This window comes from Fomitopsis serialis (genome assembly GCF_022376445.1).
Source record: "Fomitopsis serialis strain Sig1Antser10 chromosome Unknown B0H18scaffold_1, whole genome shotgun sequence".
Classification (NCBI taxonomy): Eukaryota; Fungi; Basidiomycota; class Agaricomycetes; order Polyporales; family Fomitopsidaceae; genus Fomitopsis; species Fomitopsis serialis.
In genome coordinates, this window is record NW_025954961.1 from 1,602,908 (window position 1) to 1,619,814 (window position 16,907).

General features: G+C 55.5%; 6 protein-coding genes across 6 annotated transcripts; 3 read left to right on the plus strand and 3 right to left on the minus strand.

The window, feature by feature from the left end:
• Positions 1-271: 271 nt before the first annotated feature.
• On the minus strand, positions 272-2,731 carry B0H18DRAFT_1112769 (uncharacterized protein; the record flags this gene model as incomplete). The annotated part of the gene is made up of 6 exons (XM_048032863.1): positions 272-568; positions 630-761; positions 818-1,169; positions 1,227-1,885; positions 1,932-2,066; positions 2,315-2,731. The coding sequence occupies 6 exons, from the start codon at positions 2,729-2,731 to the stop codon at positions 272-274; spliced, it is 1,992 nt and encodes a 663-aa protein (XP_047901457.1).
• Positions 2,732-2,910: 179 nt separating this feature from the next.
• B0H18DRAFT_968130 (glycoside hydrolase) lies at positions 2,911-5,578 on the plus strand. Its single transcript, XM_048043470.1, has 10 exons — positions 2,911-3,286; positions 3,349-3,464; positions 3,547-3,752; positions 3,776-3,840; positions 3,890-4,332; positions 4,382-4,767; positions 4,814-4,883; positions 4,931-5,200; positions 5,224-5,334; positions 5,392-5,578. The coding sequence occupies exons 1-10, from the start codon at positions 3,034-3,036 to the stop codon at positions 5,431-5,433; spliced, it is 1,962 nt and encodes a 653-aa protein (XP_047901458.1). The 5' UTR covers positions 2,911-3,033; the 3' UTR covers positions 5,434-5,578.
• A 1,363-nt stretch (positions 5,579-6,941) lies between these two features.
• On the plus strand, positions 6,942-9,233 carry B0H18DRAFT_968138 (regulator of chromosome condensation 1/beta-lactamase-inhibitor protein II). Its single transcript, XM_048043471.1, has 6 exons — positions 6,942-7,054; positions 7,108-7,669; positions 7,705-7,741; positions 7,900-8,023; positions 8,077-8,088; positions 8,115-9,233. Exons 2-6 carry the CDS (start codon positions 7,426-7,428, stop codon positions 8,943-8,945), a joined length of 1,248 nt encoding a protein of 415 aa, XP_047901459.1. The 5' UTR covers positions 6,942-7,054; positions 7,108-7,425; the 3' UTR covers positions 8,946-9,233.
• A 537-nt stretch (positions 9,234-9,770) lies between these two features.
• B0H18DRAFT_968144 (Clavaminate synthase-like protein) lies at positions 9,771-11,441 on the minus strand. Its single transcript, XM_048043472.1, has 7 exons — positions 11,250-11,441; positions 11,005-11,190; positions 10,910-10,945; positions 10,444-10,855; positions 10,356-10,390; positions 10,240-10,299; positions 9,771-10,183 (listed from the first exon to the last, which is right to left on the minus strand). Exons 1-7 carry the CDS (start codon positions 11,337-11,339, stop codon positions 9,905-9,907), a joined length of 1,098 nt encoding a protein of 365 aa, XP_047901460.1. The 5' UTR covers positions 11,340-11,441; the 3' UTR covers positions 9,771-9,904.
• Positions 11,442-11,540: 99 nt separating this feature from the next.
• B0H18DRAFT_968147 (uncharacterized protein) lies at positions 11,541-13,561 on the plus strand. Its single transcript, XM_048043473.1, has 9 exons — positions 11,541-11,616; positions 11,686-11,778; positions 11,838-11,900; positions 11,972-12,442; positions 12,525-12,741; positions 12,797-12,880; positions 12,939-12,968; positions 13,037-13,123; positions 13,212-13,561. The coding sequence occupies exons 2-9, from the start codon at positions 11,717-11,719 to the stop codon at positions 13,266-13,268; spliced, it is 1,071 nt and encodes a 356-aa protein (XP_047901461.1). The 5' UTR covers positions 11,541-11,616; positions 11,686-11,716; the 3' UTR covers positions 13,269-13,561.
• Positions 13,562-14,093: 532 nt separating this feature from the next.
• Positions 14,094-16,800, minus strand: B0H18DRAFT_968149 (uncharacterized protein). Its single transcript, XM_048043474.1, has 7 exons — positions 16,420-16,800; positions 16,181-16,361; positions 15,885-16,130; positions 15,640-15,819; positions 14,501-15,588; positions 14,367-14,446; positions 14,094-14,316 (listed from the first exon to the last, which is right to left on the minus strand). The coding sequence occupies exons 1-7, from the start codon at positions 16,726-16,728 to the stop codon at positions 14,238-14,240; spliced, it is 2,163 nt and encodes a 720-aa protein (XP_047901462.1). The 5' UTR covers positions 16,729-16,800; the 3' UTR covers positions 14,094-14,237.
• Between the last annotated feature and the right edge of the window lie 107 nt (positions 16,801-16,907).

The window sequence follows — 16,907 nt, forward strand, 5'->3', positions numbered from 1 at the left end:
GGGAGGAGAGCGGGCATACTGCGGCTTCTGGAGGGTAACATGCGTGCGTTGATTCGCTCGTCTTGTACGTACAGATCCAAGCTTCTCCATCCACTGTGACCTTGAGGCGTCGACGATCTCTTATACCTGCCATCACGCATCACCTCCACCAGAATAGAATGATTGCCAACCACGCACTGAACACCGTATACGGGTCTTCAGGTCCCCCGCGCATGCCCATCACATGGCCGGACCAACCCAACTCTCCGAACGCGTTCATGCAAACTCGTCATCAATATGTCTCCCAAAAGATATCTGGCAATACATTGCGCATGATTCGCCAATGGCCCAATGCGTCCTTCTCTTGCCATTTGCTTATCGTCCCTGCAATCTTCGCATCCATCAGGAGGTACTCCTCGCGCTTCTTCTCGTCAAGCGTGGCAATGGCGTCGCGCACATGTTGCAGGTCGACCTCCCGCCTAGATAGAGTGGAGAGGACGTTCGCGCGCTGCGGGGAGCCGAGGAAGTCGGCTGAGGTTGGGGCGCGGAAAGTTAGCGGGGTGTTAGGGGATTTGGAGCAGACCAAAAGCTAAATGGGGTGCACATTCAGTGTTCAGACGCGGAGGAAGAGATCGAGGAATGAGACATACCCAGTTGTGATATGGCTGAGGCTGTTCATAGGGATCCATCTCGTCGCAGAACGCACGGCAGTGTCCAAACATGGACTCAAGTGTGACAACGATCGCGCGAGACGACGGTGACTCGAGCTCGCCCGCAAAGTTCTGTTCCAGCAATCTCAGCATCACAGGCACCATGACGATGTCCATGTTCCACGTACCACCCCGATTACCCCGTCACGCTTCATCACCTTCCTCGTGCTGTTCCAGAACTCCCTCGTGAACAGCAACGCGGGCAAGCTCCCGCCAGAGAAGACGTCGTGGATCACGTAGTCATACAACTCCGTGTGTTCTCCCTGTCTTGTATCACCTGTGTCGGTCTCTTTCTCGACGTCGTGTGCTCGTTCCCGTAGCCATCTCCTCGCATCTTTCAGGACGAGCTTGCCGGGCTCGGGTTCAGGCAGGGCGAAGTATCTCCGTGCGCTTTCGTATACCGCTTCGTCAACCTCGACCAACGTCGTCGAGACGTTATGGCGCATCATAGCGGACGCCGACGTTCCCACACCCAAGCCACTGCGGTTGTGCAAAATGTCAGCCCGTGCCGTGAGACGCCCTCATGGAATGGCGCACATCACTAGCGCATTTTCCCGCTCGTTCACATCTCGTCCCGGCCGTTTGACGAGTCGGACCGCCTCCTGCAGGACGAATGCATTGTATACCGAGTCTCCCAACATCTCTCCCGTCTCGCGGTCTATGGCCAAGGGTCCTCTCTTGATCACATCCTCACCCATCCAGCTCCCTCCGAGCAACGAGTGCCCCGCACGAAGGTATCTCATCGGCGGGACACTACCTGCCATGCCTGATGGGCTGGAGGCTAAGGCTTCGCCGACCACGACAACACCTGAAAATTGCGAGCGCACGGACGAGAGTATCCGTAGGGGGTAGGTGGGGTGCGCGTATGGCGTGGCGTCCGGCTTGCCAACTAGTGTGGGTGGCTGGAGCATGCTTCCGGTGAGGAACGGGAGGAGTGGGAGCAAGAGTAGCCGCGAAAGGTTCTGGGGAGTCGTTTTCTTTGGCATGGGTGGGGGAGGGGGCGGGTTACTTGGCACTGCCGGTGACGACTTCGTAGCAGCACCCTTCTTTTTGTGCTGAGATTTGCCTTTGGGCGGTGACGGCGGCACTGGTTGTGATGCGTATGCTGGCGCTGCGTCGGAGGAGTCCGAGGCAAATGTAGGTAATAAAGGATAGACCGCCCATGCCACAAGTATAGCCGTGCCAAGTTGCAGCATCTACACTCAGTCAAATTACGAAGCATTTTTTTCTCGCCGTACTCACGATAGTTTCGTTTGATAGGTTTTTGATATAAGGCAGCATTGGCCATATCTCTTGAAGGCTCATGACAGCCGTCTGTATGACGGGGAGGGTGATCGTCTGCTGAGGTACAGCGCTTTCTTCGGCATCAGGATTGTGCTATGTTCCGATGTGAGCATAGGCTCTCGAAGGCAGACACGAGTGAAGATTGTGATGGCATAGATTATGTACGTATTCGGGCTCTTGTCTCTTGCAGTCAGGAACAACAGTTCGATCGTTCAATCAAGAAACCACCTCTTACAGACAGACAAATATCCAGACGGAACACTTTTGTGTGCGGCAATAAGTGACTGGGCCGAAACGACCGAACACCACCATAGAATCTTAATCAGAGGAAAAAGACTCACTTGTAAGATGCGCACAGTGCAGACACCAAGCGCCATCACTGGTGTAATGACTGCTAGGTGAGTAAGGATTACACCCCAAACCGCTTCATGCAACCGTCCGGTGTATACAGCGCCCCAGTACGATGTGTTGGGCATTGCACAAAGCAGGATCCCTAGCGTAAGCACCGCAGACTGCAGAGGCATGAGTGGCACAACGGTGCCAATGATACATGCTATCCAAGCAATCTTGCTCAGATGCTGCTCAACGGGAGCGGTGCCATACAGGGGCACGAGAGAACGACGGTAAGCAAAGACGGCGAGCGAGAGGCCAAGGACTACGACGACGGAGATAGCCTTGCCGATGACGTTGGCGAGCAATGCATTCTTCGCCTGGGGCTGTGTTCGAGGCTGAGGCTGAGGCCGCTGGGAAGACGGCATGGTGGTGGTTGCACAAGAGGAGGGACATGACGGGCGCGGGCGACAGCGAGGAGGCGCGCCGGTGGCTGAGAGATCAGCTGCCGCCGAAGATGTTCCAGGGCGCGTTGCGGTCATGTGACCGAGTGCCTTGCCCCACGGGGTTTGACGTCAAGAGACGCGTCCCCGATGAATTCTAGAGGGTCGACTCCAGAGTCCGCCAAAGTCCACTGGCACCACTGGCGCCTCCAGTCTCTCTCCATATATGCTCATAACGCGCTGATCGCTGTCCCCTTCTTCCCCCACCCACCTCGCCGCCCATCCAGATGCCCACCGCACAGCTCGACGCGAAGACTGTGCTCGATGTCGACCCGTGGCTCGAGCCCAATGTTCCTGCGATCATCCACAGGCACGACCTCTTCCGCAAGTGGAAGGACACTATCGAGCAGAGCGAGGGCGGATATGATTCGTTCACGAAGGGCTACCTCAAGTATGGTCTACTTGTGAACCCCGACGGGAGCGTCACGTACAGGGAGTGGGCACCGAATGTGAAGGAGGCTGTCTTCATCGGCGATTTCAGTGCGTATAGCTATAGCCATCGCGTCACGGAAAATGCTGATCCATTTGCACTACCATGCTAGATGACTGGAACAGAGACTCTCACCCGATGACGAGGGACCAGTATGGCGTTTGGGAGATCACCATTCCTGCAAAGGGGCCGGGGGTCTGCCCCATTCCTCACGACTCCAAAGTCAAGGTTCGCACAAAGAACACTGCACATATGCACCGCTATCTTGACATACATGCTTGCAGATATCATGATTACAGGCTCCGGCCAGCGCATTGAACGCCTCCCAGCATGGATCAAGCGCGTCACGCAAGACTTGTCAGTCTCACCGGTGTATGACGCACGGTTCTGGAATCCATCTGAGACAGACCGATACAAATTCAAGAACGTAAAACCCCCGAAACCTCGTAGCGTGCGGATCTATGAGGCGCATGTCGGCATTTCGACGACAGAGTATCGCGTCGGGACATATAAAGAGTTCACCGCAAAATGCTCCCAAGGATCAGGGACCTCGGCTACAACACGATTCAGCTCATGGCCGTCCTGGAGCACGCGTATTACGCCTGTGTGTCGCACATCCTCGTTCTTGGCGCATACATCTGACCGCTTCATAGCGTTTGGGTACCAGGTCACCAGCTTCTTCGCTGCTTCCTCGCGGTATGGCACTCCAGAAGAGCTGAAGGAGCTAATTGACACCGCGCATGGCATGGGCATCACGGTACTCCTCGACATGGTGCATTCGCACGCGTGCAAGAACGTCCTGGATGGACTAAACCAATTTGACGGTAGTGATCACCAGTACTTCCACGAGGGCGGTAAGGGCCGACACGAACTGTGGGATAGTCGGCTGTTCAACTATGGTCACCACGAGGTGCTCCGGTTCCTCATGAGCAACCTCCGCTTCTGGATAGAGGAGTACCAGTTCGATGGGTTCAGGTTCGATGGTGTCACTAGTATGATGTACGTCCACCATGGTATCGGGACCGGCTTCAGTGGTGGATACCATGAGTACTTTGGCGAATTTGCCGACCTGGAGGCGATCGTGTACTTGATGCTGGTAGGATTCTAGTTGCACCTAACGAACTCGTACTCACCATGTCCTGAAGGCGAACGATGCGATGCACACGCTCTACCCGAACAGTATCACTATCGCCGAAGACGTCTCTGGTATGCCGCTTCTCTGTGCCCCCGTCCCGAAAGGCGGCGTCGGATTCGACTACCGGCTGTCGATGGCGATCCCGGACATGTGGATCAAGCTCCTCAAGCACAAGAGCGACGACGAGTGGGAGATGGCCAACATCGTGCACACGCTCACGAACCGCCGCTACCGCGAGAATAGCATCGCGTACGCGGAGAGCCACGACCAGGCGCTCGTGGGCGACAAGACGCTAGCGTTTTGGCTGATGGACAAGGAGATGTATACGAATATGAGCGATATGTCGGAGTATACACCGGTCATTGCGAGGGGAATCGCATTGCACAAGATGATTAGGTGAGCTTGAGAGTATACGATCGAAGTATCGCTGACATAGGATCAGGCTACTCGTTCACTCGCTCGGTGGCGAGGGATACCTCAACTTCGAGGGCAATGAGTTCGGTCACCCTGAGGTACGTCCATGACCTCTCACGCATCCCACAATTCACAATTTTGACAGTGGCTGGACTTCCCGCGCGAGGGTAACGGCAACTCCTTCCACTACGCCCGCCGCCAATGGAATATAGTCGACGACCCCCTCCTGCGCTACAAATACCTCAACGAGTTCGACAAGGCGATGAACCAACCGAGGAGCGGTACGGGTGGCTCGCTGCGGAACCCGCGTACGTCTCCCTCAAGCACGAGGTGGACAAGGTGGTCGTTTGAGCGCGCGGGGCTCCTGTTCGTGTTCAACTTCCACCCGACGAACAGCTTCACGGACTACCGCGTGGTGTGAGGAGCCGGGAAGTATAGCGTGTTCTGAGCAGCGATGAGAAGCGGTTTGGAGGCTTTGCGAATGTGCTACTTGGGGGAGAGTATATCACGACTCCGATGGAGTGGAACGGACGCAAGAATTGGCTGCAGGTGTGTTCTCTGCCTTGTGGTGGTTTACTGTGTTGATCGCTTGGGGCCTCGGAGCAGGTATATATCCCGTCGCGTACGTGCATCGTGCTTGCGAAGTAGACTCACTGGAAGTAGGAAGGCAAAGGCTGAAACGTGGATACTTGGAGTGCTATGGCTGTGTGGAATATGGAATCGTAAATTTCTTGTAGCATATCAAACGAATGTACACAACGAAGTGTAGCAGTGTTAGAAGATCACCACCTGCCCTCCTGTCGAGAATACAGAGCATGACGACGCTAGGTGAGTTCAGAACCACGCATGCCTGCTGTTCGCATACTGTATATGTCGCAGGAGGAAGGCATGTCGTATTGCTCGTCGCTGGTGGTTAGCCACCTTCGATGACCATTACGGGTGTCGGCGACCCTCCGGTCTATCCGCTGCAGTGCTCCCCAGTGCTCCCCCGTGGAGGTGGGGTTTGTCAGGATGCCGTGATGAGCTGGGTGCAAGTTAGTTCCGTTGAACTAATCTGCTGTGTTTCCTCATGGATCGGGACTCTCTGATAGCTCTAGCTGACGCTGCATGGGAGTCTACTGGTATAAACGAGCTCAACTAGTACGCCCCATATATTCAATCACTGACGCCGCTCGTGGAAGGGGTCCATACTGAAGGTACCGATGGCTTCATTCGCATTTCAAGTGACTGACTCATTTTGTGCAGGAACTAAAGCTGGGAATGACCAAATTGACGGTCTGAGATTGTATATCACTTCGGTTCTATCAAACTCAGTGTTAACGATGACTTTAGCAAAGACTCGATCCGGAAGAGCATCTTATGCCATTGCAATGACAGAATGCCAGATCTTCGCTAGAAACCGTCAGTCTTGTGATGATACGTGTTGTTTGTTGCCTTCACAAAAGTAGTAATGCATACGTAGCCGTCGTTCCGCAGAGTGCTTACAGATCATCCAAGGCAGACGAAAGTGGCACAAGTCTGCCCTGGGGTCAGCAAGTCCGGTTGATCAAGTGCGTTTTCGGAGAAGTACGGGGCCAAACTAGCAATCTTTGACGATACTCTCGAGCTTGCCCTCGACGCGTTTTGGTAGAAGACGAGAGGTATGGTTCACGTCATATTAAGGTCAGCTAATAGTGCGGTAGCTTGGGATACACCTCTTGCGCCTCAGGCTGCAGAATCGGGCACGATACTGTACCTCAGATCGAACCTGACGATATTGAATAGCCCTTGAGCTCATCGCCATGTCGTCTTACGTACGATTCGGTCTTCAGTCCAGATCAATCGAATCCAGGGGTTGGCGAAGCTCGTGCAATATTACGCCTCATCGATGCATGCATCCGCCGCCCGGCTGAGAACTGCTGGCTGGCTAACCGAGGCTCAACGCTGAATTTCTGCCCTAAGGTCCCTCTGAGAGTCAGTGTATGGCCTCCTAGAAGTTCCACAGAGTCAGTTTGTAACAACATCTTGGAGCCTGAGCGTGTCGAGGTCAAGTACGCGACCCCGTGAACGACGCGCCTAAAGAGACGCGTCGCGTCACAGTGAGGTACTAGTCACGTGACACACGTCACGCGATTTGTCGACTGTGGCGCGGGCTCAAGGCTCTTGCTCGGCCATACGCACGGCTGGTGTTCATCTACCTTGCTCTCCACCTTCACCTCGAGAGCCCCCCTTACTGCTCTGATCGCCGGCCTAGTGCTCATACGAGCCCATCAGAGGCAATTCTTACGAGGTATCTCTTCATCGAGGTTGCTTACTTGATCTCTCCATCTCATCTCTGTACATGCCTCCGAGGCGATCGACCCGAGCGGCTTCAGCAAAACCTGCAGAGGAGCCCACTGCGAAGCCGGCGGCAAAGCCTGCTGCGAAACCCGCTTCGAAGCCGACGAAGCCTACGACCAAAACCGCCGCGAAACCTGCAAAGGCTGCTGAGAAAGCCGCGCCGAAGAGCACCACCCGTGGGCGGTCCGCAACCACCAAACGAGCCGTATCCCCCGAGAATTCTCCCCCTCCTCCGGCAAAGCGAAGTCGTGCTGCCCCCAGAATCGTTGAGAACGGAGTCAACGGCGTGGACCACGCCGCTGAGGACGAACCAGCTCCCCAATGAAGAAGGCACCTGCCACGAGGAAACCCTCTCAGAGGAGGACAACACCCGCACACACCCAAGAAACCCCGTATTGCAATGCTCTGCCAACTCCTTTGGAACATCTACGTCCAGCGCCGTTGCTGTTCGTATGGGGTACGGGCAACTTCGGCCAGTTCGGAATGGGCGCCGACTTTCTGGGCGAGTACGACAAGCCCACGCGGAATAAGTGGGTGGAAAGGAACATCGAAGAGGGCATATTTGGTGGCACGGGGCCAGCCTTGAGGCTGTAGCGGCAGGTGGCCTGCACTCGTTGTTTTGGACGAGAAGGGCACGGTGAGTTGTCGATTGTAAACGTCGCTCCCATGTTCGGTGCTGAGCGGCTATGTAGGTCTGGTCGTGTGGTGTTAACGATGACGCCGCCCTCGGCCGTATAACGGTCGATGTGCCTCACCGGAGAAGAAGGCGAGTTCCTGATGTCGACGAGCTCACAGCCGTGCCGTATCCATTGCAATCCCTGTCGACGAAAACTTCCGTGCTGTCCGCATAACGGCCGGTGACACCATCTCAGCAGCTATTAGCTCTGAGGGCGATTTGCGTGTTTGGGGATCATTCAGAGTACGTATATTGGCATTCATTGGTCCAATACTGGGTGCTTACGGGACGCTCAGGGCAACGAAGGTGTCCTCGGCTTCTCAAGCGGCCTCAGCATCAATTTTTGCCAGCGTCTATTCTGAGTCTGAAGTCGCGCCCCGGCAACATCGAGAAGTTCTCCTCTGTCGTTGCGGGGAACAATCACTTGATTGTACTCACGACTCACGGCAACGTCTATACCCTGGGCGCCGGCGAGCAGGGCCAGCTTGGGCGAAGAGTCCTCGAGCGCCGCAAGATACATGGAACCGTGCCGGAGAAGATCGTACTCGGTTCACGTAATAACAAGGCCGTCGTCGTCGGCGCCGGAAGCTATTCTTCATACGCCGTGGACGAACATGGAACTGTTTGGGCCTGGGGGCTCAACAGCATGGGCCAGACCGGGACAGGCTTCACGAGTGTTTCTGCCGACGGTGAAGTTCAGTCGCCGAAAGAAGTAATCGGACTGGACAAAAGAGAGCTCGGCGGCGAAGCAACTGTTGTGCAGATCGTTGGCGGAGAGCACCACACGCTGTTTCTCACGTCTGACGGCCGAGTGTACTCCTGCGGACGCTCGGAAGGCGGCCAGCTTGGGCTCGCCGATGAGGACGAGGCGTTCAAGGATCGTCCCTTCCCAGACATGCTCGCGGAACCCGCAAAGATCACTTTCTCGGATGCGAACGACCCAATCGTCCACATCTCTGTCGGGGTGCACAACAACCTGGCGGTCTCTCGGGGCGGTGCCCTGTATGCGTGGGGCAACGGCCCATCAGGCGAGCTCGGTGTCAGCGGGGAGGAGCAGGCGCGCACACCCACCGTGGTCGTGCGCAAGGAGGGCGGCGCGTGGGCTGCTGTGACGGCGTCGTGCGGAGGCCAGCACTCCCTGGCGTTGTTCAGAAAGAAGACCTAGAAAGCATACCCTCACCCGGGCGAATGGAACCTCGAGACAATCTATCACAGACTCACGCTGTCGTGCATTGTTGTCGATCTGTACTTCTTTAGCTATGGCTACCCTTGACCAGTCTCGTCGTCTTTATCGTAATGTAATCGAGCGGTAGGCTACATCCATCGCTTCTGCTTTGTCTCCTCAATACACAGTAGTACAGGCGGCCGCCTCGGCTGACTGGATGTTTCTGTCCAGTGTCATCTGGCTCGACGTTGTGATCGTGCATGATGCACCGCCCTGCATGCCCACGTACCCAGTCTGTCACTGCCTATCCGGCCGGCTGAAGGAATGGACTGCCTTGTGCGTCAGCCTTGCCATGAGTTCGTGCTCACGATCACTCTGGAGCGGTGCTGGCCTTCATTTCGGAACATGAGGCTGAATCGACTGTGTGTAGCCTGAACTCCTAGCACCTTGTCCGAGAGCATGGCATTCAATGAATGGCACCTATGTAGACCGTCGTGTTCCACCTTCATTGCCACCGCTGAGTACGCCAGTTGACCACATGTTGACACTTGTGAATGGGACCAAGGCACTTGGCACCCTTCACGCCTCCTTTCGCGAGCCCACGAAGGGAAGAGGTTTCATGTCCACGAAGACGCGGTCTCTTGCCGACGTCCCCGACGAGGGCGGCTCACCCCGATTCACGTCCCTCGGCAGGATGGCGAGATATTTGGATATCTGCAGCGAGTCTCACTTTCGCTTCGAGGAGCGCATCACAACCTTCAACAGCAGAGTGGCTTGCCATCGCAGACCTCTCTAGTCCCTGTGGTTCGACCTTCGGAGTGACCTCGCTGAATAAGTTGCCATCGGCGTCACATTCGCAAACCCACAATGATCTCCTAAGAAAGAACAACCCGTACAGATACAGCATTCCCACTGGCATACACAAGCAAGCATCACTACACCTCGGCCCCGCCCTCAACTCAAGTATACGTCTCCGACAACCTGCGCACGATGTACTGCTCCGTCGTCACGGGCGAGTACTTCGCCTTGCCGGCCGCTGTGCACGTCGGCAGGCACTCGATGCGCGCGCCCTGGTTCGGGTTGCAGAAGAAGGCGATGGACTGCCGGGCGGGCGTGATGGACTCGGTCTCGCTGATCTTTTTGGCAGGCGGCGCGACGACGCGGTGGAGCGTCGAGCGGAGGACGTCGTTGCTCCAGCGCGCGAGAAGGTCACCGGCGTTGATGACGATGGTGCCGGGCTGTGTGCGTGGGTGAGCTGTGCAGATTTGGTATGTGCATCGGCGTTGGGACGTACGATAGGTGTCGCGGGCTGGTATTGCTTGGTATGCGGATTCTGTACCTCCAAGCCGCCAACCTGAGCAAAAGACGTGACAAATGAGAGGCGTTCATGCGTATTCGCGAAAAACATACCGAGTCTTGGAAGAGAAGTGTCAGGGTGCCATAGTCTAGTCACTGCAGTTAGTCCTGTCCAAAAGTACACATATTTCTGGCGACGTGCCAGAATGGGCACCAGCGCGTGCCTGCCCGTCCTGCTCAAGTAGATGCCTCCTGATAGGCGGGTAGCTCAGCAGTCGGAGATTATGATACTGCTCGTGGATCTTGTCATCGAAGAACGTCTCTTCCAAGTCGAGACCGATCGCAATCGCGCGCATGACGAGGGAGTGCAAGTCGTGGCAAGTCTGGAAGAAATGCAGCATGGTCTCGCGGAAGTCGGGAGCGGCGCGTTCCTCCGGCCAGCGATTCTTCCATGTCTTATCCCAGTCGCGGCCAATTTCCATCGTCTCCTTGAAGTCGGGGGCTTTGGCGCGGAGCTCGGCGATCTCATTTGCGTCAGCGGACTGTGTGACGCGCTCGCGGCCGATCTTGACGTATCCACGGTTGGCGCGTGGGTCCTCCCAAGCAAGCTTGTCCTAAAGTGGCTCTGAGGATTGCTGCAGAGGGAAAAGAAGCGGATAAGCACTCACTTTCATTTCTGCAGGGAGTTTGAAAAACTCAGCGCTCTAGAGCGATACATACTCGGAGTAAGTACAGCGCAGCGAAACAACGAGCGGTAACACACCTTCTGGAACGTATGCTTGACTGTGCTGTCCGGGATTCCATGCTTGTCCAGGTAAATGAAGCCGACCTCCTTGAAGCCGCTCACAATCTCATCCGCGGTGCGCCTCTTCTCTGACAGCGAAGTCGCTGCGCGGAACTTGCTGAAGTCGATGAGAGGGATCCGAAAGGTAGTGTCGGACTTGACGTCCTGTTATACGTGTAGGTTTCCCTTCATATCCAGAGTGTTGGTGGGTGCAAGGAACTGACCTCCGCGAGAGTAGCAAGCGCCCGAGACTGCCAGCATCGGGACGCCGGGGCGAATGCACGGAGACCACTGCCTAGCTTGCTGAACGACATCCTGAGCGACTCTGAAAGTGATAGCTGCAGTCGGGACGCACAGTCTGAGTCTACTGTCAGTATATATCGCGCGGATGTTCCTTCGTGCTATCGGAGGGCAGGTCTCGCGTGAACCTATCTACACCGCTCGACTTGCCAGATCAAGATTATGGTTCGCGGTTCGCACTCAGCGGCGGTGGCTGCTATATATTCGGAACCTACCTTGAACCTTAGTTCGTATCTCCTTACCGCCATCCAGGCCACTGCGAGCCCGTCAATCGCAGTCTTCAACGGTGCAGTACGTCCAGCGATGTAGTCTCTACACGTGGTGACACCGATACTAACCCATCGTACGCGGCGGACTCAGGCTGTAAGTACTACTACTTGCATAGGACAATATGCCACGATCTCTGGGTAGCCCGCCGCTTCCTCCATATACCTCACGCGACGTATCCCCCGTGTGAGTCCTGACTACTTCGATGACTCGAAAGGTCCCCTCATTCACTACCAATGAACTAGCCGGCGGGGCTATCAGCCATTTACAGCTGGTCATAGCAATCCGAATTATCCGGGACATGATATGTGCGTCTCTGAGATCTCTAGTTCAGTGTATACATATCGGAGCCTCAGAGCTCACACCACTTACTTCATAGCGGTCATCAGGAGACATCACCATTGATATTGAACTCTGATTTTCCTGCATATGGTTCTCAACCTGGATCGCCACCTCCGAAGCCCCAGCCGCTCTTGCATAAGATCAAGACCATCCCGATCTGGGTCTGGATTGTGATTGCAGCGACTTGCAGCGCGGGGATTGTGGCCAGCATCCAGACTTATCGCGTGGTGGCATTGAACCATCGCCTTGCAGAGTATCCTCCCACGCGTGCCGAGTTGGACGAGTTGAAGCAAGAGTGGGGCCTCGAGCTCACCGCGCATAAGCAAATGCAGGATTATGACAAGTGGGCAGAGGATCGCCTCGCGTTTGAACGCGAGAGGGATGAATGGTTGGTGGCTCGAAGGGATTATCGTGTCGATCAGGAGAGCTGGGACCGACAGAGGCAGCTGTATGAAGAAGCTACCGAGGATTGGCGCGGGGCAAAGCAGGACTACGAACGCGTCAAGAAGTTCTGGGCACATGAGAAGGAGGGATGGGAGCCGAGCAGAAAACTTGGGAGCTGGAGCGCGAGCATTGGGCACAAGAACAAGAGAGACGCAACAATACATGGAAGAAGACGCACACCGCTTCCGTCTGAGTGAAGGCAACGCGTTGGGCTTGTCCTGGACTCATGTCGAGAGCCATGAATGCGTCGCCCACGGTACGCGCGAATACACAGCACGCATCACATTTGATGCGGAGAAGGCTTGTGAACTGCCAATCGCCGTCAATGGCGCCGTTTTCGGTACACCCCAAGAATGCAAAATGGTGAGTCGCTTCGATCTCACGCAGATGACTGCTGATGACTATGATCCATCGACAGGATGGGGATTCTCTTGTAAGCCGTTGGTCCATTGATCGAGGTCAAGCATCGTGTAAAACGTACTGGGGCGATCTCGTCGATAAGGTGCGTCCTTCAGCAGAATCAGTTCGAGTAGCCATAGTACTAAACAGCGGTCTTGTAGGGTTGTACTGGCCAGGGCTCTGGAAAGCATGTGAGTGATTCCTGTCACAGCTCTAGGTAGTCATGGAACTCACAGATGTCCCTTCTATGCTGCTACAGCGCTTCGAAGCACGTCTATGGGGTCTTCCACTGGAATTCGATCTACGGGGATGGCCATGTGCACAACCACCCCTATCGATATCCGCAGTCAGCACTTCAACAGCCCAGTGCATTGCGAGGATAGAGTACGTACTGTCCCTAATGCATTACTGCCACGAGACTTATTCGGATACAGGGTTTATTCTCTGGGATGGTCGGCATGTGGGATGTCGATGACAAATCTTGCTCGTGAACCATCCGGAATGTTGCACTCTACGTCGGCATTCCCTTCCCTTCATGTGAGTTACCTCTGGGTCTATCATAGCGAGCCGAAGCGACACCTCTTTCAAACACCTGTAACTGACCCTTGACAGGTATATGCGGCTCACCTGCCTCCAGGTTGTACAAATACTGTCTTCGCTGTTATCTGATCCTCGCTCGTTATGCTGTCGTACGCCCTGAATCGCTTTGTGTTTGTTTTCTTGCCTGCTTGCTCGTCGATTCGTCCATCGCTGTAACACCTGTATGACTTGTGCAATTCATAAGCAATATTGCCTGGCAGCACGCTGCCATGAATCTATTGAGAAGTGGGGCGGTAGGCCGGCAGGGGTGACCCACGCATGGGAAGTTCCAATTCAGTGGTAGGGTGACGCGCGTAACATTCGAGGCGCACAATTGGGGAGTCGGACGCTGGTTCAGGTTCGCACCGATTATCACTGCCAGCTTCGTACCCAGGAACGGAAGCTCCTCCGCCTGTCGTTGGGTTGTCGAAGTGAACTTGGGTCACCTGGCAGTGCGTTGCTTATTCGGATGCGCGCATACATGGCGGTCGACGTGAACGGGGTAATATCAGATAGACCCTAATAGACCTCATGTAGTATGACATGGGCACGGTGAGTGCTTCTCCTTAGCGAAGTTACGCTTCCTCACTGGCAGACACGAATTGAAGTCACTGGACCATTAGTAATCGCAGGGAGTGAGATTGACTGGCATGCTACTGCAGAATTGTTTCCACTGTCGTTTCAGTTGAATCGTCCCTGCTAGACCTTATTTCTTCACGATTGTACACACCGATGTCTCGTTCTCAAAGCGTTGACCTTAGAATATATGTACACAGAATCATCAAAATATGAGAAATCCACGGTATCAATGCAGGAGGGATGCGAGCGAGGTACAATAGTGGTACAGTGATTCATCGGACAAAAGGACTAATGCGACATGTTCAAGCTGTTACATTGACAACCGGAGAGCGTAGCCGCCGGAAAAGGGCCATAAGAGTCTTGCCGCCTTCCGGGCCCCATCTGCGCACCAGGTTAGCGTACGCGGCATTGACGAAGGATGTAGCACATACTCTCCACCCGCCACTTCCTCACAGCAACGCTCAAACTCCTCGGAGACTGAGACTTCTTCCCACTTATCGACGACATAATCCTGTGAACGGCGAGTCACCTTCTCACTATGACAAAAATCCAGACGATGAAGTACCTCCACAAAGGAATGCAGCTCGTCCCAAGCTGACGTCGCGAGCAGTACAGGGAAGCTCGACTGAGGTGTGACCGTGGACATGATATGCTCCATCGCCAGCGAGGCAAGCCCCGGCATCCCATACCTGTGAGCAACCTGGTACATCGACAACGCAGATGCGGGCGGTGGAGAGGGCGTCGGGTGCGGGTGAGGATCAGGCGTGGATGCGGCGGGCGGGTGAGACCTTTGGCGTTGCTGGCGCGGAGAGATCGGGTAGTGGGGAGGCGTCACGAAGGTACCGCCGGATGGCGAGATCGGAACGGGCACGGCCTTTGCGCCGCGTGAGGAGGGAGCGGCTGGAGCCGACGGAGATACGGTCAGCGTATTCGGGCCACCAGGTGTGGAGGATGTGCCCGAGCGTCGCGGCTGGGTCGCCGGAGAACGAGACGAGGTAGCGGAAGTTTTGGTCGCCGCCGTGCTCCTCGAGGGTGTTGTTGGCACAGGGCCTGAGCTCTGCCTCGAGTCGAATAACCGTTTATCCTTTGACTGTGGGCTGACACTCTTCCCGCCGTTTGAACGTGCGCTCTCCGCGCTGGTAACACTCCGTGCGTCGCTCACGCCGGCGAACTCGGGAGGCGAACCCTTTGAGAAAGTCTTCCATTCCCACTCGTCCGGAGAGCCAGGCGTGCTGACGCCTCGTGCACTCCAGCCTGCACCAATGCCGTCCACCGCCTCTCTGGGATCGTCTTCCTTCCGGAAGAGGAGCCAATTGGCATACACGAACTTGAGCAGCCAGTATATCGTCACGAAATCGGCTTCCTCGACGACGACGCTGTAGATCTTGCGCTCGCCGGGGTGCAAGACCGCGGAACTGTTCTCAAGGAACGATGAACCAAGCATTGTCGCGAAATACTCAGACCGCCTGATCAGGATGTCTGCATGCGCCCAAATGATACGTTTCCTCGCTATGGTCTGCGGTCCTGCCGTATGCGAGGCTGATGACGTGTGGCTCGAGGAGCCTGCTGTGCTTGGTGTAGGTGGCTCTTGCTCAGCTATCGCTTCTTGCGCATCGCGACGCTCGAGACAAACAAACTGAACGTCACCAGTGTCTATGCAAGCTGATGAGCATTGGATGCCATGTGATCGAAGTAGCGACTCACTCGGATTATCCAATGACGCCTCAAGGCCCTCCAGCAGGTCACGCGGCACATAATACGCAGATGGCTGCTGTGGGAAGAAAGGCCCGGCAGGTGTGTGCATCTGTACGCATATAACAAACGAGTCCGTCTCTCTGATTCGCGGGTTCTCGAGCAGAGACGACAAGGGAGGCAACGGACATTCTGTACGACACGAGATGCATGTCAGACACGGTGAACGCAATTCCAGAAGGCATATAGATACTCACCCCAAACCTCGCTCTCCTGTCGGAAGACCCAGCCATTGTGCCAGTATTCCCAAGCCCAGTCGGCGCGTGCACCGCGTTCGCCTGCTCGGTCATCCTGACATTTGATGGCCGCGAACATTGACGTCGACATCTCGTAGTCTGTGTTGTCGACCATGAGTGAAGTAACATACAGCGACAATACCGGCAGGTGGCTTCGCAAGCCCGACGATGTTGCGAGATCAGTAGTGTCAGGAGCGGGGATTTTAGCTGTGGACGTCAGGTTAACTTAGCAGACTCTGTTCAATGGTAGGACGTGCCAATTTCCAGCTTGAATTTCCCGTCTCCAATGATGGGGGCTTCTTTCAAGACCTCAAAGTCATCTGCATCAGGTGATGTTCCTTCCCCTTCCTCTGCTTCGCCCGCAACATCATCGGAGGCGTCTGGACTTTCCACGAAGTCCCTCAATCGGTGTACGTCCCGCACCACCCATTCGAACGCCTGCACCGAGAAGTCAAGTGTCAATCGATAGGAACGACATCTAGGTGCATGTGCTTACAGTGAATGACCACTGTCTAGTGCTCAGCTCCTCCGGCATCTGGGCTTGGTACGACAAGCCTGAAAGGGTCGAGTTGCGCCTGCCACCCGCAGGTGTGGACACGAGAACGGTAGGCGTGGACACGGACGAGCTGGACTCCCAGCCTTGCCCACCCGAGTTGGAGCCACTTGAAGAGAACACAGAGGTAGAAGACGAAGCCGAGCGGTGCGTGTAGGTCGACCAAGGCCAGTGTGGCCGCGAGAGGGGAGAAGGACGTCCTGGAGAGCCTGGCAGTCCTCGTACTGAAGATTGCCTCAGATGATCAGACATATGGCGTGTACGTAGGGGCAAACAGTTGCTTTGCCGTACTGAAAGACGGTCGTACGAAGACAAAGCGGCAGGACAAGCCACAACACCCATCACTGCGACCGCGCGGATCTCGATCTACGTGCGTCAGTCACGGGACCGCGCCTAATCCTCCGTATACTTGGTCCTTCAATGAAGCCTAA

Bases quoted from the DNA above. Each gene is read 5' to 3' on its own strand.
- B0H18DRAFT_968130 (XM_048043470.1), top strand. From the start codon at position 3,034: ATGCCCACCGCACAGCTCGACGCGAAGACTGTGCTCGATGTCGACCCG. The intron at 4,884-4,930 runs GTACGTCCATGA...CAATTTTGACAG, and splicing joins ATGAGTTCGGTCACCCTGAG to TGGCTGGACTTCCCGCGCGA. The intron at 5,335-5,391 runs GTGTGTTCTCTG...GCCTCGGAGCAG, and splicing joins GACGCAAGAATTGGCTGCAG to GTATATATCCCGTCGCGTAC.
- B0H18DRAFT_968138 (XM_048043471.1), top strand. From the start codon at position 7,426: ATGAAGAAGGCACCTGCCACGAGGAAACCCTCTCAGAGGAGGACAACA. The intron at 7,670-7,704 runs GTGGCACGGGGC...CTGTAGCGGCAG, and splicing joins CATCGAAGAGGGCATATTTG to GTGGCCTGCACTCGTTGTTT. The intron at 7,742-7,899 runs GTGAGTTGTCGA...ACGAGCTCACAG, and splicing joins TTTTGGACGAGAAGGGCACG to CCGTGCCGTATCCATTGCAA.
- B0H18DRAFT_968144 (XM_048043472.1), bottom strand. From the start codon at position 11,339: ATGTCGTTCAGCAAGCTAGGCAGTGGTCTCCGTGCATTCGCCCCGGCG. The intron at 10,856-10,909 runs GTGAGTGCTTAT...GAGCCACTTTAG, and splicing joins AACTCCCTGCAGAAATGAAA to GACAAGCTTGCTTGGGAGGA. The intron at 10,184-10,239 runs GTACGTCCCAAC...CCACGCACACAG, and splicing joins ACCAGCCCGCGACACCTATC to CCCGGCACCATCGTCATCAA.
- B0H18DRAFT_968147 (XM_048043473.1), top strand. From the start codon at position 11,717: ATGCCACGATCTCTGGGTAGCCCGCCGCTTCCTCCATATACCTCACGC. The intron at 11,901-11,971 runs GTGCGTCTCTGA...CTTACTTCATAG, and splicing joins AATTATCCGGGACATGATAT to CGGTCATCAGGAGACATCAC. The intron at 12,881-12,938 runs GTGCGTCCTTCA...GCGGTCTTGTAG, and splicing joins GGGGCGATCTCGTCGATAAG to GGTTGTACTGGCCAGGGCTC.
- B0H18DRAFT_968149 (XM_048043474.1), bottom strand. From the start codon at position 16,728: ATGTCTGATCATCTGAGGCAATCTTCAGTACGAGGACTGCCAGGCTCT. The intron at 15,820-15,884 runs GTGAGTATCTAT...CGTGTCGTACAG, and splicing joins ACAGGAGAGCGAGGTTTGGG to AATGTCCGTTGCCTCCCTTG. The intron at 15,589-15,639 runs GTGAGTCGCTAC...CAGCTTGCATAG, and splicing joins GGCGTCATTGGATAATCCGA to ACACTGGTGACGTTCAGTTT.